Here is a 19,125-nt window from a genome sequence, read left to right on the forward strand (position 1 = left end):
GGTTGTCCCCACTGTGACCCCCAGTGCCACCCACTGCCCTCTTAGTCCCCAGATGCCAAGCAGGACCCTGTGAAATCTCAGCCTGGCTTTGAGAAGGGTGAGCAGTGTTCAAAACATACAGAGCCACCTATGTCTGAATCCATAAATTGTATTAATTGTGGGGTGATCAGTGGAAGAAACCCCACACTGTGGAAGGGGGAACCATGAACCCTGAATTATGCTGCAAAACACAGCATAATGCACAGTCCTCTGGCACTCAGTCTCTCTGGTTACAAATATAAGATGGGTTTAGTTAAATAGCCTTCATACAAGATGTCAGACAAGAGTGGTCCATCCCCTAAAAAAGTTAGGTACTTTTGGAGAACATCCAAAAAATACTTACCAAATTATTGTGAAACCAAACAGTCCCTGAGCTCTATTGATTTTGAAGGAGGCTGTGCTGGGCACCGAGCTCTGCAATGAGCTGTGCAAAGAACGCCCCTTCTGTCCCACCAGTGGTGGCATTTGGGTACTATGTTAGGACTAGACCTGCAGACTCCAGCACAACAGAGCCTAAAGACTGTCCAAATCTAGAAGCTCTTCCATTTGCAAACTTGTTGGCATCCAAGATTATTTCCAAACTTTGACACTCTAAGTGTGACCGGTACAACCAAAAACCCCAGGCTTGTCACATGTGTCATCTTCAAATGTTTTTTAAAATGCAATCAATGTCCTTGTGCTCTGATCATCCTCCCTGCAGACCAAGCTGGAGAATAGGGTTGGGAAGACCCTAATGTGCAGTGTCACCCAGGTACCCCCTGCCCAAGGGGGCATCTGCACAGTCCTGCTCTCCTGGAGCTCCAGGAAAAATGCCCCTGTGGACACGTCCTCACTGAGAACAATCAGAAGATGCTCTGCACGTGTCTTGGAGGGAAGAAGTAGGTGGTCCTGCCACCCGCTGGCAGGTTTCCTGGTCCTCCTCCTTGGGTAGGAGGGATCTCAGGAGAAGATGCAGTTCCAGTTTTGACGGTGGTGCCCAGTGCCCCTTCCACAGGGTAGTGAAACTGTCCACAGGCAAAGGGTCCTCTGCCAGCAGAGGTGGGAGGACAGTGTGGTGAACTGATTCAGGTCACCAAGAGCAGACCACCACTAGTGCCCTACTTTCTCTCTGCCTTGAAATCTGCAGTCCTCCCTCAGCCACCAATCACCCCTCTGGTGTGGAGCGATTGTCACCAAGTATGAACCCAGCCAAGGCAGTGCCACCCTGAGGAAGTTGGTTGAGTTTCACAGACAGACATGGATGGAAAAAAGGGGGTTCTCCAGATACAGCTGACAGTTGGGGTGGCAACATTGCCTCACCAGCAGCTACCAGTGCTGGGCTTACTGATTCCTTTAGAGAAGATGTTCCTAAGCCTTTAAATGTTTTTCCACTGATGTTTGTAAGCAGATTGGAACCAGAGATATGCATGAACCTAGCTTGGCTGAAGTACCCTGAGCCATCCTACGTTTCTAGGAAAGAAACACTGATGGCAGAGTTCGGTAAACAAAGCTCTTATGACATAACAGGAACATCAACCCTGCCAGGAATGTGGGATGTGGTGGACCCAGACATACAACACCAGCATGTACCAAATCACTGGCTGCAAAAGAATAAAAACTGAAAGCAAATAATAACATCTTCAAACTTTGTTCCATTTGTGTTCTCAGGGCCCCTTGGCCCTCATTAATAAATAACAAAATATACAAATTAAGAAACAAGAAAAACAGAAAGGCAGAGGAACATAAATAAGGGAAAAAGGGAAAGGCACTTTGTTCAAGAAAGTTGAGCTGGATTCCTAGTTCAGGACAGCCCTTTCCTCACTACAGCTTGAAGATGCCAAAGTAGGTGTTGCCGTGGCTGTACTTCACTTTTGTGGAGTCTGTCACATTGACAAAGACCATGTCATCTTCCCGGAGGTTGAAGACACCTCCCACACGGATGGACTGGAGTCCACAGACGGTCTTCGAGTGTCTTTCTTCTTCATGCGTCTTCAAAGAGGTCTGTGTGTTTTGTCCTTTCAGCAAGAGCCGGTCCTCTTCCTTGGGGATATGTAAATAAATATAGAGGGTGAAGGGTGCCAAAGACACTTCCGTGGTGCAGAAGCTGACTTGGGAGTAGATGTAGTAGAGCCCTGCTTCCTCCACCTTCAGTTTCCCCTCCTTGTTGGATATCAAGCTGTTTGTGGGGCCATACATGGTCTCCCTCCACTCCAGCACTGCAGGGAGAGAGCGTGGCAGGTGAGCTCAGAGAAGGAGACTTCCAGTTTGGCAGGCTGATTTGGGGGGAACACACGCAGACATCTGGCCTCAAAGCCTCTGTCTGTCTGTGAGGCGCAGTTAGTGGGGTACCCAGCCCAGGACACCATTCCCAGCCCAGGGGAGCGGGGACCCTTCCCCAAGGCCAGAGCAGATTTAACCCTTGTTTGCTGATCACTGGCTTTGTCAGCCTTGACTAGATACATGAGTGGAGGTACATTTAGCTTCTTTCATCCAGCCAAGTGGAAATGCTTAGGGAGGAAGACTGCCTGTGTTTACCAGAACAGACCAAACACTGTGTCACTTCCATTTGCTGCCTTCATGGACTTTAGAGGGACACCCTCCAAGCCCTCAGAGCACTACCAAAATATGCAGCAACTGCTCTTCAGCCTCCCATCCCAGTTTTTCCCAGCTGGGGGCTGCCTTTCCTCTAGAGTCCTTCCTCCTCTCGGCCTCTGGAGATGGCAAGGGTTTACCATGGAAGTGCAAAAATTAAGATTGCACCGTTGCTATCCCTACCTAAGTGCAGAGCTGCAAGGGCTTAGCACAGTGAGTGCTGTTTGCCATTGCCAGGACCATGGCCCACACAGATCAGGTGATGCCATGGATTTGGGGACACTTTTGGTGTCATCACGGTAGCTCATGTGGTTAGTGCAGATAAGCCTATACAGAGACCTGGAAGCCATGGCTGTAGGGGCTGAGCTCAGCTATGACCTCTGGAATTTGGACATCTGCTTTCCCCAGCCTACAGAGACACCTGGAAGAGCAGCCAAGGGGAGCAACTTGGCTCCAAGGGGAATAATGGGTTCGACTATCCCATGGGTAGTCTTGGAAGAGCCACGCAGCCCATGGGCCCTGACCAAGCATCCCACAGGGATATTTCCCCACACAGAGTTGAACTCACGGCAACTGCTGCTGTCTGGATCCTGCTTTATAGGCTCAACAAGTGTTTGAGCAGGGAGTTTTAAAATACAGCAAGTTTCTCACTTCTCTGATCTTATCTAACACTAAGCTTTCCACAGGTAGACTGAGCACTGGTGAAATGTTGCATCAGAGACGGAAAGAGCAGTTGCCGATTACTGTCAGTTACTCCAGAATTAAATCAGAAATGCTTAGATTGTGAAATCCTTGCCAGATGGAGTGACCAACCTTGCAAGCTCACACTCACTTTGGTAAGCCTTGCTACTGTGGGAAGTCCCTCAGCTAAGGCTAAGCCGAGGGACAGAGCAGCAAGAGCAACCACAGTTGATACAGTGGGATGCAAAATGCAAAAGGACTCAGGTGTTTCTCTCAAATCTGATGTGGCCATGGCTGTGAATAATTGCACCTTGACTAAACCGGTTTGGAGCCCTATGTTGCAACTTTAAAGCCGTCAGCCAGCCCATCTTACTACCAGGAGTACTATGGGTGAGAAGAGGGTTAAATCAACAGATGCAAACGCAAGCAGAGCCCTCCAGCAGCAGCCACCCTAGCAAGAGATGGCCAGGAGAGCAACAAGGTCAATTTTAAGAACAAAAGAAAATTGGGAGGTTGCTTTCCTTAAATACAAAGCTAAAAAGTCTTCCACTCATAAAAAACACTGGAAAGATTAAGCCCTTGTGGTGCATTTCGAGGAAGGGCTCACATAGGGCTACTGAGGACACTTGGGATGCGCGAACCCCACGTGGCACAGGTGCAGCGGCGACGTGACCGCTGGGAGGTTTGCTGTGTTTTGGGGACACGCTTTTGTGCCGGAGTTGTTCTGTCCCGTTCCCCGCCCTTAGAGAGCCATGGGCAGGACTGGGAATGCACACTGTTGTGTCCCTCTGGCTCCCTGGTCAAGGTAGGACCAAGTGAGTCTGTCTTACCTGAGCCTGCCTTGTTGCTCTGCTGACCTGCCAGGTGAACTGCAATTGGCTTCCTCTTCTCTGCTGCAATTTAGAAAGGCCAGCGTTATTGATGCGTTGGCACTCGCTGTTTCCCCAGGGCTCCTCTGCAGGGACTGCAGCACTTAATGTTTCTCTACAGGCCAAGACATAATCTCAAGATTCCACGCCCAGCCCAGAGTGAGGCAGGACTGCACTCAGCAAAGACCTGCAGGTGCCTCTGAGGTAAAGCCTCTGATGGATGAAGCCAGTGGAGGAGATGGTGCCACCTCGCCCACCCTTGGAACAGGACCTGGATGTGCCCACACCTCACCTGCCACAGATGTCTCGTTCTTGTGAGTCACACGGGGATGCTCATGGTGCTCAGGACCTGCAATGTAAAAAGGCCACAGATTTAATTTCAAGCTCAATTTCAACAACTTGAGACTGTCTACTCTGGCACCCAGAACCGCCTGCCCTGGGGAGACAGCCATGCCCAGTGTCCCCCTCTGCCAGCCCACACCGAGCTCAGTCCTACACCCATGGGGATGCTCCAAACCCCAACCCGTCCCTTGCCTCCACACCATGCTCTGAGAAACTCACGGGCTATTGAAGGAAACCCCTTCCCAGGCCAAGGAACTTCTCCTGCCCCAGCTAGCCATGAGTGCACTGGCTACACCAGGAAACTCACCTCTCTGCATTTCAAACCTGGGCTGCTCCTTGGGGGATCCATTCTGTTACAACAGCAAAAATATATGGTTTTTTCCCAAATTAATGATTTTGAAAGTTTCTATATAAAAGATGCTCTGGTCATTGCTAAGGTTGGTGATATTTGGCTCCAACAGCCCTGTCAGCTCATGACAGAGGATATCAGAAGCCAGAGAGCCCCTCTTGTACCTTCCCCAGCTTCACACATGACTATGGGCTGTTTGCAGCAAGGAGTTTATAGGGTTTATGGTCTTAGGTTTTATTCAATTAAAATGATGGGTAAAGTTTATTGAAAACAATAAGATAAACCATTTGCACAGCACCCTCATCCTCCTCCTCACTGGTTGCCAGTAGCTGCTTCCTGGCCCAAGCCTTGCACTGACACCTGGGAAAAGTGGGCAGAAATGTGTTCCCAGTGGCAGGCGGCCACAAGCATCCTCACAGCCACCCAGCAGAGGACTGGAGCAAGGCACCAGACAGCAGAAAATCAATAATTTTCAGACTGGAATCAGGGAGAAGTGCCAAGGTGGCTGTAGGTTCATCCTGCCCACCAAAAGCCACAAACACACCATGGCATGCTGCAGCTAGATGTGCTCTGGTTAAGAGCATTTTAGGAAAAATCAATTAAGATTTCTCAATAATATCAATATAGTGTAAAAAGAATACAGTATAAAAAAGAGCATGTGCTACACAGCCTAAAAGTAAAGAACACCCATGGTTTTAAAAAAAAGCTTGGGGTGAAGCTCTGTGTGTGATTGGGACCCCCTCCTTCTTCAGTGAGATCTTTATCCACCCAACAGCATGTACCTTGCACTGGATGTTCTGGAAGCCCTTTATAACCTTTTCACAGTCCAATAATGTCGACTTCTGACCTTCTGCTGTCTGACATTTCTGTACTTTCTTCAGGAAGACGTAATCTTCATTTAAGCTCAACACCTCTTCCATCTGCCGACAGAGGAGAGAAGGGAGGGTCAATGGGATGTTAGTAGGAAACCTGCAACAGCTGGCAGCAGAGCCACGCTGCATTCCTACCAGCAATAAATCCAGCCTGGGAAGCTCGGGGTTGGATGTTCAGAACTGGGATGAGGTGAGCAGACAACCCGTGGGCAGAAAGAGCTCCCACCAGACACCCAACACAGCATCTGTGCCTTCATCCACTGGGAATCGAACCCATGGAGCTCACCCTGAATGATAATGCTAGGTGACAGGAGGATTGCTCAGGATCTGTGGGATTCACGTTCTCTGAACCCGAGAGAATCAGTGAGAGAAGCAAAGAAAAGAAAGAAAAAACCAATTCTTATCTCAATTGCTGCGCCTCTTGTTGTTCACAAGTGGAATGCATTGTGGAAGATTGTTTACCTGAAGGAAATTGGTAATTGGATTCTGGTGTGAGTGTTTGGATTCATTGACCAATTGAATTCATGTGTGTGTGTCGGAACTGTTGGCAGACAGTCACAAGATTCTGTGCAGTCAAGTGCTTTGTGCAGATTCAGTTTAGATGTAATATAATATAGAACAATATAGTATAATAAAGTAATTAACTAGCCTTCTGATAAGATGGAATGCTCCTCGTCATTTTTTGCCTTCATCGGGCTTGCCCTGCTTTTTCAATAAGGATCTATCTTCTATCACCTTGATAATTAATTTAAATGTCCATCTCTAACTTTCCCTAAAGAAACAGAAATCCCAGTGTGTGGCTCAGGGGTTTTGCCGGTCCTTCCCCAATGGCCTCAGCAGGCAGCTGGGATGCTCACTCAGCCCCTCACCACCTTGTCCACTCAGAGGGGTTTAAAATTTTTTCTACTCGCTTATTGACTAAAAGCATTGCCAGCAAAACAAAACAACATGTAGGCTGGGGCTGAATTGTGACAAGATCCTCAGACTGAAAAAAAAAAATAATCAGAAAGCCAATAAGAAAATAATTAAATGCATCAAAACACTGATTTTTATATTTACACCTGTTTGTTTTTTTGTTGGTTTTTTGTTCCTTGTAAAAACCTAACATTCACTTAAGTGGTAAAGAGGAATGCAGCTGGACATGAAGACACACAGCTGGGCAGAGAGCACAGCATAGGCAGCACTAGGATATGGAGGATCAGATTTTAAGCCCTGCCACAAGTTCTGAAGGCAACTGAAATCTTCTTGCCACCTGTGACTGCACTTCAGCTGCCTCTGATCCTGGGCCATGTCCCCCTGTAGTCACACTTCCCTTTGCCAGAGACCCTTTACACATTCCTTCATGCGAGCCTGCAACCTCCATGTAGTGAAGTCCCTTTCAAGCCCTCTAATACTAAAGCCCCTCTAGCTCAACAGTGTTCTCCACCCTTGTCGATCAGAAACCACACATCTAAATTTCAATTTAAGTTGTAACGACACATGTAAAAATCAGTAACATCCACCGTATCAGTGTATTAGGTAAGAAAAATGCATTCTGGGTTTTAGGCACATATTTTTTTAGCAGGCAGTCATTTCTTGCTTGAAGGAAAGCAGCTTTAGATTGGTGATTTTAGGCATCATGCAGTGCAGCTGCAGCCATGCCAACCTCAAAAAGAGCTTTCTGGACTTTAACTTTTTGGTAGTACTGTCTCAAGTATGGGACAGGATCACTAGTACTGTGTACCTTCAAAAACAGAAGAAGTACTAGGGTCCAGTCTTTTCATCCCTAAACTGCAGACATCACCTGAAGTAAGATGTTGATAAAATCAATGAAATATGAAAAAAAATTTATTTCTGGACCTTTCATTCTCTCAGTTAAAGTCACAGAGCTAATAAGCGCTACAAACCACACCCTCTTGCCCTCAGACTAGCCATCAGCTAGCAGATTTATTCTGTCTTGGAGATTGGTCATTCTCTTTTTGTTAGCAAGGGGAACAGATCTCCCATATACGTCTCATGGCAAATTAAAGCAGAAATGAGAACATGGGTGTGATAAATGATACTGCTGCCTCCATCCAGAGGTCAGCACCATTTTCCACCATGTTCATCCTACTAGTGAGCAGATCTCACCAGACCTGAAGTCAAAGCATGCCAGCAATAAAGCAGGGACAGAGACAACTTTCTCGGCTTACCTTATCCATCTTCATGTGAAGATACAAACAGAACAGCACGGTCCCAATGGTCTGCACTACAATAAATACAGTGAGGAAGCCCATGAACATTTTCATGATGCCAGGAGATGTGCTGCTGATGGGACGGGGTGCCTCAGGGCCATAGGGTTCGTTCATCCTCCGTGCACGTTGCTGGGGCTCCTCCAAATGCGCTGCTTGCAAGTAGCATGAGAACTGCTGTGCGAGCGCCTGCTGCTCAGGGGATACAGGGTACAGCAACCTACACTTCCTGGAAAAAGCTCTTCATAGTGGGTAGGTTTGTTCACTACCATCTCCCAGAACAAACAACAAAAAAGTTGCTTAGACTTTCTTCTCTGTTGCACTTCCAAGCTTTTTCCTACTGTTCTACCAGAAACAGAGAAAGGTTCTTATTTTGTATATTCATATCTGCCCTCGAATCACTCAAAAATATTCCCTGGTGAGTTTTTTTACTGTTGTGGATGAAAGTTCTGTGGCAAATTGCCTTAAAAGAAATGTACACTGAATACGAGTACAGAGCTGCTGAGCAGTACTGTGGGCTGCCAGGGGCTGGGAAGCGCTCAGAAATTTGGTTGTTTCTCAAAAGGGGAAGAATAGCTTTTTCCTTTTGATTTCCTCTAAGAGAAGGATGATTTCTGCAGTGAAGATGCTTGGCTGAGGCAGGTAGGTTGTGCTGGTTTCTGCTTTCCCTTGTGCTACCCCTGGATGATGTCTCTGCCTGGGTAGGCTGGATGATCTGGGAGAAAGGACCATCTGTACAGACATTGTAACTCTGGTGTGGGCACAGCTTTTATGCTCCTTAGCAGACAATGGGACTTCGAGCTTGGTGCATGGCTATTAGTTTGCAGAGACAAGTTTTAGGCAGCTTTCTTGATACCCTAGTGAGGTGCTCACCCTGTACCCAAGGGCACAACTTATTCCTGTTACCTGTATCTATTTACCTAGGCATGAAAAGGGCTGTTGGGAATGCCAGATACTCCAGCCAGCTTCTGACCTCTCAGCATCACTGCCATGCAACTTTGAGAAACCCATGTCCCCTCTACACCCTGACCCCTCTCAAGCTGGCTGCAGGGAGGAAAGGTCCTGTCCCCTGGCTCTTCAGGAATCCAACATTCATGAGTACACGTAACGCAGCTAAAATAATATACCAAGTAAATACCAGGGGGTCCTCATTGCTTGCAACAGGGGACAGACCTAATTTTCTCCATGTAAAGAGAATAAATGTGGGGGTTTCTTGGGTTGCAGAGGAGGGGGGGAGCTGCAAGAATGTGTTGAGGAGGACTGGAGCACTGGTTTGAAGGCTTCAGCAACCATCACGTAGAGTTGTTTTGAAAGTGGTATTCTAGAGATGTTCTTATCAGATGTGCACACAGCTAATACAGGGTTGGATCCTGTTGGCGGGGGGTGCTGAACAGGTCCTGCTTGCCAGCAGTCCCAGGAGAGGAGGGTACATAGTGCCTTTTGGGGCTGCTTAGAGCATCGCAGGATGGAGTCCAGCATCTGCTTTCCCTATCTGCCTTCTCTCCTGCATCCTGCCCTGTGTGGTTAAGGTGTTGTGAGCTGCAAATGCAAATGCTGGTAACAAAGCACAAACACCTCTGCAACTGAATCAGGGTTTGACCTTAGCAGGTCACTTGTGCTCCTAAACATAACATCTTAATCACAAGTATGGGATGGCTACAGGGTCTTTGTGGGCAGCATTTGAGTAACAGGATAGAGGATGCCTTGGGGTTGAGGCCCTGGCTGGTGCTTTGGAGTCATGTAACCCTTCAGCTTGCCAGGACTGTCACACCTCTGCAGTGAGGGGTAGGGCTCATCCTTTGGGAAGAGACTGCCAGCTCAGAGGTCAGCTCCCCTTTTGCCTCCTAGAGGAGAGAGCAGCTGCTAAAGTCCCTCCTCTTGAGTGTCCATACTCTGAGGGCTGCCCACACACCCTGACCATCCAAAGGCTGCCTTGCTGCTCAGCTCACCAGGGCTTTCCAGTCTCTTCAGGAATGTCCTCCCAGCAACAACAAGGTGACCTAAACAGTGCTGGGGATACATTACTCGTGTCTCCAAAGAGGGTCTCCTCAGCATCACTGACCTTTGGACCTGGTCCCCCAGGCTTGAAGCTCTGCTGTGCAGAGGACCAAGCCCACACATAGCCTGGGGCCACTGCCAAGTGCCTGATTTTATTTCTTTTTGCCTTAAAATTGCCATAATCTTTGGAAAGGCCCAGCCTGGTCTCCTCTCAGGCATCTGGTCTGACATCAAGCTCCTACATACTGTCCCTATCATGGCAAGTTTGCCATAGGCAGAAGGCCATGTGAAAATCCCCAATAATACTCCAGACAGCTGGGGGCCACGAGGCCATAGTGGGGAGCAGCACTAGCTCCCTGAAGTTCACATGCTTTGCCTTACACACATCACACCAGCATTTTCCAGGGCTCTTTAGAGTTTCCTCTAAATTTAACACATCTGGGGGAAGTCACTACATGTGAAACTAAATTACATGACAAGTCATCATTTAATACTGTTCCCGAATGTGCTGGGACAGAGGCAGCCAACAACGTGTGAAACCACAGTGCTGAGTGTTGCAGAGAGTTTTTGCACAGCTATTCCTGAGCCCTGGCTTTCTCCAGTGGACAAAACCTTTCCAAAGACATTTCCGTAGAGCCACCCGCTTCACTGAAATGAGAAGAGCCTGTAGGAAATGTTGAAAAGACCAAGTATGCCACTGGTCCTGTTGCATGCTCCTTGATGGAGGCTGGAACCTTAGATGGGCTGACAAGTTTGGTGAGGAGGATGGGGAAGGGCTCCAGTTTTGGGTACCCAGCACAGAACATCACCGTTGGCCACCGGTGCTGCAAACCAGGAAACTGAGTTGCTCCTTGGCAGCACCCTGATAGGAGAAACCAGGTGGAAAATATGACAGTGGGGATCCTGGCAGAGGTTCAGCAGCAGCTCCTCTTCAGGAAACCACTGCTCCACACCTGCAATCCAGCCCCTTGCTGCTGTAACTGGCGGGGAGCAACCCTTGTGAACTGTCCACTCTGCAGCACCTGGTCCTGAGGCTTCTGTGGCTCAACCTGGAGCACCACGGCTGCAGAGCAGGGGCGTTGGATCAGGCAGAAGGATCTGACCAAGCCCTGAGGCAGGCAGACCCCCAATGAGCCATTCTGGCACTGTGGCTATTCAGAGCCAGACAAGCTAGGGACCTGCTGCAGGGTATGTGGGGTTGTTGGCCCCTCGGGACATGCTCTATTGCCACCTCAAATGAATAGTAGAGATGGGGGGGGATGCATATCCCTGACTGTTTGGCTGCTGTAGGAACATGGGGGAGTGTAGCAAAGCGGGGAATACAGTCTTAGGGAAAGTGGGACATGATCCAGAGAGATGATGGGCGAGGAAGAGAGGACCCAACACCAGAAGGAACAGTCTGCCTTCATGAGATAATCCCAGGGAAGATGAAGTCACATCTTCACCTGGTGATGAGCCCATCACCAAGAAACCAATCGGGTTTTCTTTCACGTCCCAAACACTCTGAACGTAACCATACACACCCACCTGTGAACCCAAACCGGTACAGTTCCTCCAGCAGATAACCCTTGGGTAAGACGATGGGAAAATGTGATCCACTGCTTGCATTCCTATTGCCCAAGCTGTGGTATTTCCACTGATCAGCAAATTGTCTCCATTTGTATTTGGGGTTCTGAGTTTTGTTTACTGAGAAAATATCCGGTTGCCTGCCCCTGTGATCTGTCAAAGCCTGGGAGCATCTCTGAAGGCAGCAAGGTGAAAGCTGCTGAGAAGAGAGTGATTTTTTGGGGTTTTTTGGGTGCACGCTGTGGTTTCTTGACTAGCTTTTTAAAATGTGATGGTTGCCGCACATGCTCTTTATAATTAACAAAAGCTGGGTGTTGTGCAGTGCTAAGAACAATACACTCGAAAAGAAGATCTTATTCTGAGTCAGAAAAGGAGTTTGCCTGCAATGCCGTGGGAGGGATGCAGAAAGGAATCAAAGAGAGAAACATAAATTAAGTCCCTTCAGCCCAGGGCCAGGGGCAGAAGGGAAATTTGAATTTTTCTGCCATTTGCTTTTTCACTTCTCTAGATTTTTCACTCTCCTGTACCTTCTGAGCTGTCATGTCTCCAGGACAACCCTGCCATCAGAGAGGAAGAGGGAACAGAAATAGCCAGAGCACCACAGAAAACCACCAGCATCCAGAGAAGGAAAGGTTGCATTACGATTTCTGTTCACTATCTACCTCAGTCAAATAAGATAAAATTCTTGGAGTCCAGAGCAGCAAGAAGCAGTTTCAGGGAGAGAAAAACATGTCAATCCTCATGAAAGTCACATACCCCTATGGAAGAGAAGAGAAGAATATGCTGGTTGTAGCCACCATGGTGGCAATGGCAGGCTGCAGCCCCATTGCTTGCCATGGTCCTCAGCCATAGAGAAACCCATGTGGAGATGAGCAAAAGTTCCAAGCTCCAGCAGATGTGAACACAGCAGGTAGATTAGATCAGATCAGATGTACAGTGTCATCTCTACTGCATTTTCCCTGCAGATGTGAGAGAACATCTGGCCCTCCAGGCATCTTCTCTGCCACCATCCAGAGCAGCAAAGAACAACAGAAAAAGAGCAACAGGGGGTGGCATTGGGGTGCTGCTGTCCCTCCGAGCAACCCTGTTCCAAGGGTCACTGTCCCTTGTGCCCCCTTCCCTCCTTACCCCCTCACCTCCCTGCCCTTCTGTACAATCCACAGTTGCACCCTGAGCCAGACTTTTCCCCTGAGGTGGAAATTGAGGTGGGTAGAGAGCAGGGAACCGCAAAGAAACAAGCCCCAGTGACCCCACAGAGGATGGAGGGCCCCGAAGGGCATGTGGCTTTCATGCCACATCTGGGTGACAATGCCAGCCTTGCTGTGCTGAGCCACAGAGAGCACCTGGCCTCAGAACTGCTGATGCTGAGCTTTACTGTAGCTGCGAAACCACAAATGGCACTAGAAACTTCTTGTTGTGAAGACTGCACCTATTTCTCCCAACTTCCTAAAAATAGAGCCCAGTGTGGGGAGGCCCACGGCCCTGGCCCTGCCAAACAAGCCCCTCTTGCCTGAGTCACGGCGGAAGGGAGCAGAACATCCCCTGCCTTCCCCCATTCTCGGTCAAGTGTTGAAAGCTGCTTTCTCTGCATGGGGTGCGGGGGCCTGCACCCATCAAAACCACAGTGAAACGCCCCGGCGAGGCTCTGCCTTTTCATGTTGTGAAAGGAGAAGGGAGGAGTGGGGGAAAGCAAAACCCGGGGTGGCTGCAGGGCTGGCAGTACCAGTGCTGCCTCCCACAGCATGGCACGATGGGTGGGTGGGGAGGGTCCTAGCATCACCTTTGCATCTCTCCTTCCTCTCTGCCTGTCCCGTTGGGACAAAAAGGTAGACAGAACTGCCTGTTCAGCATCCATGTGGGACACACAAATGAAACAAAAGCTTCAGAAGGAGAGGGAGGATGCTGTTGTTCCTGTCCCCACTGTGGGGCTTAGCCCAGTCCAGCCACGACTGCAACTGGCTCCAAGCACTTGCTGGGCTCCACAGACAAACCTTGCCACTACCCAGCCTTGCCACAGCAGAGCCACCTCAGCTCCTACCACCCCACAAGGGTCCCTGGCCACTGGCTGGGACATGCCAGTGGATCAAGGCATTGAGCCTCATGGATAGCTTCACAGCTCTTGACCAAAGTCCGGGAGGAGATGTCATGTGCAGCTCTGGGATGGATGGGATCCCAATGATTTTGTGGGGGTTCGTGTCCTGGGAGGTGGGTAACACACAACCTGAATCAGCTGTTGTTCCACTCAGTCCTTCTCTCCTTTCCCTCCCGCCATAGGTAGAGGTTTGCAGTGAGCCTTCACCGTGGCTGAGTCCTGGGCTAGCTATGCCTGGTTATTCCACTGGGGCTGCACAGTGACACATCCTGCAGGAAATCATCTGGATCCTGATTGAAACTTATCAAGACATGAGCAATCACCCCAGGCAGAATTGGCAGCCACTTCTTCAATCTTTTCCTGTTTCTTCTCTGTTACACCACAATCCCCCTGCCGTGGCAATATTAATGCAAATTACCCATCTTTTCCCAAACCCTTCACACATCAAGCTCCACAAGGCTCTCATCACAGGGCTTTCTTCACTGCTATGGGAATCACATCTGTGGCCCTTCACTCCTCCCCCTTCAGTCTTTGCTGTCATTTATCCTCTCTCCTCGTTGATCTTTGGATCTCCTGGGGGGCTTGTGCTCCAACCTCTAGATAACTAGGATCCCATTGGGGTCACACATGGCCCCAAGGTGAGCAAGAGCGGGTGACACTGCTGTCAGTGGCATGAGATGAGCCAGGAAGGGTGAGCAGCCAAAGGTGTGCAGGAACACTGCTCTGACCTGAGAGCTTAGTGGAGGAAATCCTCAGCCCCTACTTGGGACTAACCAACCCCATGGAGAAGGCAGCACCATGGGCAGGTGGAAACTCACATGCAGCCATCTCAGTCTGGGAGCCCAACCAAGACACTGCATGCATGGTCAGAGGCAGCAAAATCAGTCTTGAATCTCTTGCAAAGCAATGCAAAGGCAGAGTAGTGCTGCCTTCCATGCATGTTTACACACTGCAGTGGCATCACACAGCCCTTTTGCCTCGGAGCTGTAAGCCAGGGTGCTCTGAGCAGGTCATGTCGGCATCATGTGGAGCCCTTTCCCTACATGCTTCCACTCCTGTCTCAGCTGTGGCATGATGATGGGATTGCTCAACCCAGCTCCAGACTGAACTTGCTCCTTGGCCAGGCTGAATACCTACGGCTCTGGGGCATCATCTTGGTAACAAATCCCCCATAAAATCCCTGTGAACCTGTGAGAGGAAGAGAAGAGAGCAGAGAACAACTCTGCCATCTACTGATTCCTCCAGCTCCTCTCCCTGCCCGGTCCACTTCTCCCTCGCTGCCTCACACAGCCATCTGGAAAACTGTGGCTAAAAATGAAGGGTCTCCAGGCTGGAATATGATGCCACAGGAGATGCCAGAGAAGCCCTGCAGTCAAGCACACATCCTGCCTCACCTGCCCAGTGGCCTAGGGATGTAGCCACAGTTCAGGCTGCAGAGGCAAAAAGAGCAAAGTAAAGCTGCAAAAGCTGCTGCTCACATAACAATGTTCTTTGTTCTCATGCCAGGGACAAAACCTGCTCAGAGAAAATAAGAAGGCTGGTTTCCATAAAACACGGCTGTTTCAGGAATTCCTCTGTCTGATGAGTCCTCAGGTGCCGGTTTCCTTTGCAAGGAAACGGCACCTCATGATTGGTGAGTGCCTTGTCAAGGTTCACAATGGCTTTCCCCACAGTCCATGGGAGCAGGGCTGGCTCAGTGTGTGCTCAGCCCAAACACCGGCAGCCACAGTGGGGAAGAGTGGATGACAGCCCCAAGCAGCCTGGCAGTCCTGACACCCTGACCAGAGCGGGTGCAAAACCTGGGCTTGGGCTGAGCACTGACCTTGCTCAGCTGGTTCTGCTGATGGCCAAAGGAGCATAGACAGCCTCCAGACAGAAGTGAATGGGAAGAAACTTTTGTAGAAACTCCTGACTGAGTACAGACATCTGAGCAGCACAATACCCTACAGAACCATCAGAGATAGCTCCAGCCTGGGTGGATCCCAGCCAGCAAGGCTCTGACATGAAAGCAGGTCATCTCCAGGAGGATGCTGCAGCCCCAGCTCCTGCATCCTGCTGATGCTGGGAGCAAAGCTGCTACAATTTCCAGGTACCAGAGGCTCTTACTGGCAGGTAGAGGGTGCTTCTTGGAGCACACTGTTTATTTACACAGGCTTGGAGACCTCAGTTCATCTCGTATTTATCACAGGGGCCAGAGGTACATCCTGATAGCATCTGCAGAACACCAGCCCTTCTTGCATCCCCATGCCCGGCCTCTCTCCCACCATACTCAGGCTGTGACAAGCTGGTGGCTGGAAACCCCTGAACATGTCAACTGCTTCATCCTTGCTAGAGCGTCCCCATGAGATGTGAAAAAAATTGTGTAGAAAAAACCAGAGAAACATAACTTGTTCAAGCACTCTGTTTCAGGAGATGATGGTGCTAAAAAAAACCCAAAACAGAGATGATTATCCACACGCAGGTCCCCCATGATGAAGTCACACCAGAAGAACAAGTTTCACATGGAGAAGACTCCTGCAAACATAACTCATGCACAATAAATCAGACACAGGGCTATGTGCCTCATGAGTGGATGCTACTTATGGGTCCAGATCACCACATCAAACTGCTGGGCCATGGGATTTCAGCTTCTTTGCTGGTGCCCAGGCTCATCCAGAGTCCCCAGTAGCACATCCCCACAATCCCCTGGAACAACCATGCCCTTGCTTTGGCTGAAGAGACCTGGCCCAGGGACACACAGATGCTTTTCAGGACATATGTTTTCTTTCCAGAGCAGCTCCCTAATAAGCCCAAGCTGTTGGACATTTTTCTTCTCACTCGCTTGAATGAGTCACCAAACCCCAGAGGCTCTAATTCTCTTTTAGCAGAAAAGCAACCTTATTTCAAAGTGGAAAGTCTTTGGCCTGAAACCCCCTGCACAGCTGGAGGGAAGTATTACACAGAGGTGATGCAGTCAGAGAGGCTTGAATGCTGGAATGGCCAGATGCTGTAAAATACAGTGAAAGGAAAACCCCAGACACCCTGTTCAAGGAAAACACTACTGGCTCTAAGCCTAAGGACAAGGAAAAAAGGACCATTTCTCCCCAGTGTTCAGGGAGGGGAAGATGAACATGCAACAATCACCATTTTGCTGAGCCACAAGGAAATCTACCCACGTAAGTATTGTGTTGTCATCTGTATGACAGTAATTGGGGGAACCATACCGGAAACTGGGTTCAGTGGTTGGACAGGAAGGAAAGCAAACCTAGAGCACATCCCAATTTGTGCCCTCAGCATCAGCCTCCTTGCATCCCCTTGCGGGCCATGGGCCAGGCAGAATGTGGATCCTCTTTGCCTTTGGGATCTGGGCATATGGATGGAGAGATCTGAAAGGCAGGACGCCCACTTTCTCTTGCTGCCTGTGTCTGGTTCCTTATGATATCTTAGAAAAGTCACCTGGTCTCAGTTTCATCACTGGTGAAATGAGGCCTCTCTGTTGCTGGGTAAAGATCCAGAGATATAAACAGCCAAAGAGATTTAGCCTATCTAGAAAATAATCACTATGCCAGCTCTAATCTGCAGAGCAATGTAATTTCAAAGTGTATTGTATCTCGAAGTAAAGGCTGCAGGATAAGCAAAATTTTTTTTCCTCCACACGCTGAGTCTGTTTTGGACATGATGGTAATTTCAGAGTCATATCCAAGCCCTTATGTCAAAATTTTTTCATCTTATCTCCCTCCACTGACTTGTTGAGTGGCTGGGTGGGCATCTGGCAGCAAGGCAACCCACCACAAGGTCTCAGCCCTCCCATGAGCTACCCCTGAGTTCCTACTCTGCAATGCAGATCCTGAGGAACATCACTGTTCTTCCTGGCTTCCTTACCCAGGAATTCATCCTAATTTTCCAAGAACTGAGCTGAATCACTACAGCTATTAAAGATGTAGTGCAATGCTGGGTCTTAGTGCTGCCACAAGCACACAGCTGTGAAGCTCTGTTGCACTGACACATGATGCAGAGAGACTCTCTAAGTCACAGCCTGGATTTGGTGCAGGAAGCCAAATTTACCCCAGATTTCCTTCATAACAGCAGAGCATGCAACCTCTGGAGTAGTTGTTGGGGGTCTTTGAAAAGAGGAGTCAGGTGGGGTTTTTTTAAGTTTTGCAGGGCAAAAATATCAAAGGAACCGAAAGTAGGTTCACACCACAGTGCCCACCCATGCAAAACTATCAAGAACCACAAAACCAGGTAATTACACAATCTCTTTCCAATGTTTACTAGGTTCATTTTCTGAGCACTGGCTGCTGCTTACAGCAGCCTCAGGAGACTCTAGGTAGAAAGGACCTCTTGGTCTGCAATAGCCAAAAAACCCATTGAGCTTGTCCTAGAGGGTAGAAGCATATGATTCAGGTTTCTGAGAATGAATCCTAGTTTTCAAATAATCCTGAAAGAGTTTTGTACAAACCCAGAGCTCTCACAGCACCTTCCTTCACATACCTGAGATTACAGGGAGAAGACATAAAGCAACATTTCCACCCTGAGTGGTGAGGAAGGACAGGCATCTCTCAGGAGAATGGAGCTGAAGTCCAAGGTGCCCTGGAAAGAACTGTTTGGCAGGATCAGATGTGATTGACAGCAGGCAACAGGTATCTCTAAGGCAAACTATGTCCTTTAAGCCCATTTCAGGAGCTTCCAAACATTGTCCCCACTGATATCCACACCAGGTTCCCCACCTGGTGTGGATATCAGGTTCTCTTCGGTCATGGCTAAAAGCACTATCACAAAAAAAAGAACTGGATAATCACTCCTTGCTCCAAGTAGATTTACCAAAACCCTGATATATATCTCTCCAGACTTGGGAAGAAGCACAATTTACAATCCCTTCGCACAGGTGGGGGCATGCCACCCTGCTTTCATGGCACAGGAGAAGCAATATTCCCTGGAAACCTCCACTGAAATGTCCTCTTCATAGCCTGTGAATAATCTGTGTTCATAGGATGGGGCAACTTTCGGCTCCACCCCAGAATGAAGAGGAAATTTCTTCCTTAACAGCCACCACTACAATCTTTTGCAACGAGGTGGTTCCTGCTGGGTGGCCACGTGCCGGTAAGTCCTTCATAAAATTATGCCTCAGGCAGGAGAAAGGCCAGAACTCTGCATGGGAAATTAAATGCTCTTGAAATTCCATAGCTGTCTTGGGGATATTAATGCACAAAATTAATGAGGAGGCCTTGAGGGTTTCATACATCTGTCCAATGTGCAGCCTTGGTGAGTATGAAACCCGAACATTTGATGCTCTGGGATGTGATTAAGGCCAAGGAAGAACTAGACACAATTGTCCAGACACAATTCCTGATTTTCTGCATTCCTGCAGGGTGTAGTGATGGCAGGAGCTCTCACCTGGATTGGCAGCACATTGCCCAATGGTTTTGGTCAACACGCACAACATCAGAGGATGTGAGATGGGGTTGCATGATGCTCAGTACACACCATCACATGGAGCAAGGGCTGGAGTATGATTCCAGCCCAGCCCAGCCGGAGGCTCAGGAGACATAAGGCA

At 49.0% G+C, this 19,125-nt stretch overlaps 1 protein-coding gene across 1 annotated transcript; it reads right to left on the minus strand.

Moving 5' to 3' along the window:
• Window positions 1–132: 132 nt before the first annotated feature.
• CD40LG (CD40 ligand) lies at window positions 133–8,181 on the minus strand. The gene is made up of 6 exons (XM_059859442.1): window positions 7,895–8,181; window positions 5,634–5,771; window positions 4,810–4,852; window positions 4,453–4,509; window positions 4,122–4,184; window positions 133–2,234 (listed from the first exon to the last, which is right to left on the minus strand). The coding sequence occupies exons 1-6, from the start codon at window positions 8,048–8,050 to the stop codon at window positions 1,840–1,842; spliced, it is 852 nt and encodes a 283-aa protein (XP_059715425.1). The 5' UTR covers window positions 8,051–8,181; the 3' UTR covers window positions 133–1,839.
• Window positions 8,182–19,125: the final 10,944 nt, after the last annotated feature.

Source organism: Haemorhous mexicanus, chromosome 14, assembly GCF_027477595.1.
Source record: "Haemorhous mexicanus isolate bHaeMex1 chromosome 14, bHaeMex1.pri, whole genome shotgun sequence".
NCBI lineage: Eukaryota > Metazoa > Chordata > Aves > Passeriformes > Fringillidae > Haemorhous > Haemorhous mexicanus.